The following is a 3,300-nucleotide window of genomic DNA, read 5'->3' on the forward strand; positions in this document are numbered from 1 at the left end:
TAATATGATTGATATTTAATAAATACAATATATTCTAATTAATGGAAACTTTAATTAAAATATCAATGTTAATGTGTTAAGATTGAAATTCAATTAATTATTATTGTTAATTAATTATTAGTATGATTGACATTTTATAAATTAATTAATACTCAAAAATTAATTATTTATAAACTAATAAAATTATTAAATTTAATATTTTAAATAATATTTTCAGCAATGCTTTAATTAATTAATGTTATAGTGATTGAAGAATACTTTGAGTGACTTAAGTTTGGTTGTTGTTAAATAAGATAAATATAGGTTCAATAAATGTGAATGTACTCATATTGGTTATTGGATTATGTTTGACTAATGTGATTTAGTATACTGAATTAGGATAACCATTTCAAAAGCTCCGTCAAGAACTCTGGAGAAACCCTCGGGAGCTCGATTGTCAAACTTTGCAACAGGGAAAGTACAAATTTTACGTGCATCATGCCTTTCCAGGAGTTTTCCAAGAATTGGGTTGGAAATCCAATGGTTGTGAAAGTGATGCACCTTTTGTACCTGGAAAATACAACCGCAAAAAGTCAAGAACGCTAGCGGCTAAACCAGTGTTGTGAAAATTTTTCAGAGAGCACGACCCTAAACTCTGACCACCGAGGCTCTCTTCCGTGGTACCACATCGTATTATAATAAAATAAATCAATATGACTTATGCCTTTTTAAGGATTAGTGGATCAATGTAGATATCTAATAGAAAGTACCAATAACTTTTATTCTAACATAACACTTTACATGCACAATATTAATTTATATTGAATAAAATTTGTGATCATTCATTTGACTATATCATAAAATATTCTATATACTTACTAAAAAAATAACCATAAAACACTTAATAAAATGATAAATATATTTTATTCCATACAACTTTTATTGAACCAAAAGAATAGAAAAAACTAGAAATTTATAAGTTTAAAGCAACAACTGCTAGGAAAAGACTTTCCTCGTGGACAGGGAGATGGTTGATCTATTCGACATCCTTATCCGGTCTAGGTTCAAAGACATACCAGTCTTCCATTAGGGAAGGCATTGGATATTGGCAGAGCCATGTCCATGTATCTTGGCTTAAATTATAAACAAGTACCTCATTACCACGCCCAAATTTGATGAAAACCAAATCCCTCATTCCTTCAAAATCGGGCATTAAAATTCCATAAGAAAAGATGGCGTCCCTTGTGTGAGAATCCAACATAGATAAATGCACCCTTGCAATCTCTGTAAGCCCAACCATTGAGGAGTTTGAATTCTCAAACTCAGATATGATAATAACACCTAAATCAGATATCCATGAACCTAGAAGCACTCGTGACCCGCAAGTGAACAGGACGTCGCACCTCTTCCTGTCATCCACTTCCTCTAACGGTAACGGCGTGAACACGGACCTCCTGTTTTGGATGCTGAATGCCAGGATGCCCGACTTTGAAGAATTTGCATCCTTACCATTTACATACAGGAAATCCCTGGAAGCAACAATCCGCCTCGTGGTCACTGGGTTAAAATTCTCTGGTAGGCGTCCCACTGTACTCCACGACTTCAAACTCGAATCATAAATGTCCACTGTGTCGCTCTCTATGTCCAGTGACATTACCATCGCTACAACTTTATATGTGTCGCCATTGTGTCCGTCGCCCTTCTCTGCGATCATGGTCATTTCCGTAATTAAACCATGGTTTGTCCAGGGAAGTTCTATCGACTTTCCTGTAAGAGGATTGCAGACAATATGCGTGAATAGAGAACTTCCTGTATTAAAATTAAAGTGGATGGTTGCCAACCAAAGACCTGCTGCCGATGCTCGCACCGAAAAGCTGTGAACGTCATATTGTTTCCTTAAGAAAGCGAGGGACAGTCGCTTCCACGTGCCTGTGAAGAAGCAGTACGCCAAGCAATCCAACCGGTCCAAGTAATGGAACAAAAGAAGCCATGGTTTCTTGTTGGGAGGTGCGGAAAGCCAATCTTTAGTTAAGAATTGTTTGCGAGAAAAGAGGGCATTCCATTCTTTGCACACGCCGCAATATCTACATAGCATTTCCGCTGGTAACCATGCCAATACCTTCTTCTTTAGATTCTTGGGCAATTCAGACCACCACGCTGACCCCTCGTGCAGAACAGAAATTTCAGCAATTTCCATTTTCAATGAACAGAAAATTTCGATTTTTATAAAACTTTTGTTTTTTGAAGAATATAAGAAGTTCAGCTTGAATCGCTGAAACCACGTGACTCTTGTTTCTGAAGTTCAGCGATTGAAGTTCAGATTGAAGTTCAGCTTGATTCTCCGCTGAAGAAGTCTGCAAAGAGAGAGGAGACGGTGGCGAATGATATCACAAGCTAATATCTTCTTTATAAGTTTTTGTGGTTAGAATTTGAAGGGACTGTGTCAAGAATATGATTCACTTACTTCATTTGATGCGATGATATGACGATTAGATGGCTACTTTATAAGTTTGTGGTTAGCATTATAAGTAATTCTGATTAATTAAAAATAATGGAGTTATTAGTTTGGTTAATATTTTATTAATTAAATAATTAATAATACTAAATAATTTAATTTTAATTAATTAAATAATAGGAATTTTTTTCAATGAATTAAATAAAGTATAAATTATTTTACAAATATAGATTAAATTTATTTTTTGATATATGAAGTACTAAGAGGGATTAAATATTTGTTTGGTAGATTCGGAATTAAGATGGATCTAGGTTGATTTTATGTTTTGTGATCTCTTTGAGGGCCTCGTAGATCTAGAGTTAAGATGGATCTAGACTAGTTTTAATTTTATGAATTTTTTAAATCTTGGTAATGTAGATTATGAGGTAAATGTTTTGATGCCTATCAATCTTTACTAGTAAATTTTGTATTGAGTTTAAAATTTATTATTGAAAATCATCATAGTAGCCTTCTCTCCTTTTTAAATGTTCTTGTGATAAATTTGATGGTGTTCTCATCCACCAAATTTATAATGGAATTAATATTTCATTCAAATTTAGTCACTATCCATATTAAACTCTCACATTTTAGTAATTTTGGTTCTAGTTTTGAGATGCTTTCGTGATCAATTTGATGGTGTTAGCATCCACCAAATTTATAATAAAAATAATATTTCGATGAAATTTAGTAAACTCTCAAGTTTTAGGAATTTTGGTTCTCCTTTTTAAATGGTATCGCCATCAATTTCATGGCGTTGTCATCCACCAAATTTATAATGAAAATAACATTTCATTCAAATTTGGTCATGATCTAAACTAAACTCTAAC

At 33.3% G+C, this 3,300-nt stretch overlaps 1 protein-coding gene across 1 annotated transcript; it reads right to left on the reverse strand.

Moving 5' to 3' along the window:
• Positions 1-1,015: 1,015 nt before the first annotated feature.
• Positions 1,016-2,176, reverse strand: LOC149216251 (F-box only protein 6-like). The gene has a single exon (XM_089389878.1). It carries the CDS (start codon positions 2,174-2,176, stop codon positions 1,016-1,018), a length of 1,161 nt encoding a protein of 386 aa, XP_089246004.1.
• Between the last annotated feature and the right edge of the window lie 1,124 nt (positions 2,177-3,300).

The sequence above is a fragment of the Pinus tabuliformis genome, chromosome 1_1, assembly GCF_031772625.1.
Source record: "Pinus tabuliformis cultivar Carrire ecotype Pingquan chromosome 1_1, CPIR1, whole genome shotgun sequence".
Taxonomy (NCBI): Eukaryota; Viridiplantae; Streptophyta; class Pinopsida; order Pinales; family Pinaceae; genus Pinus; species Pinus tabuliformis.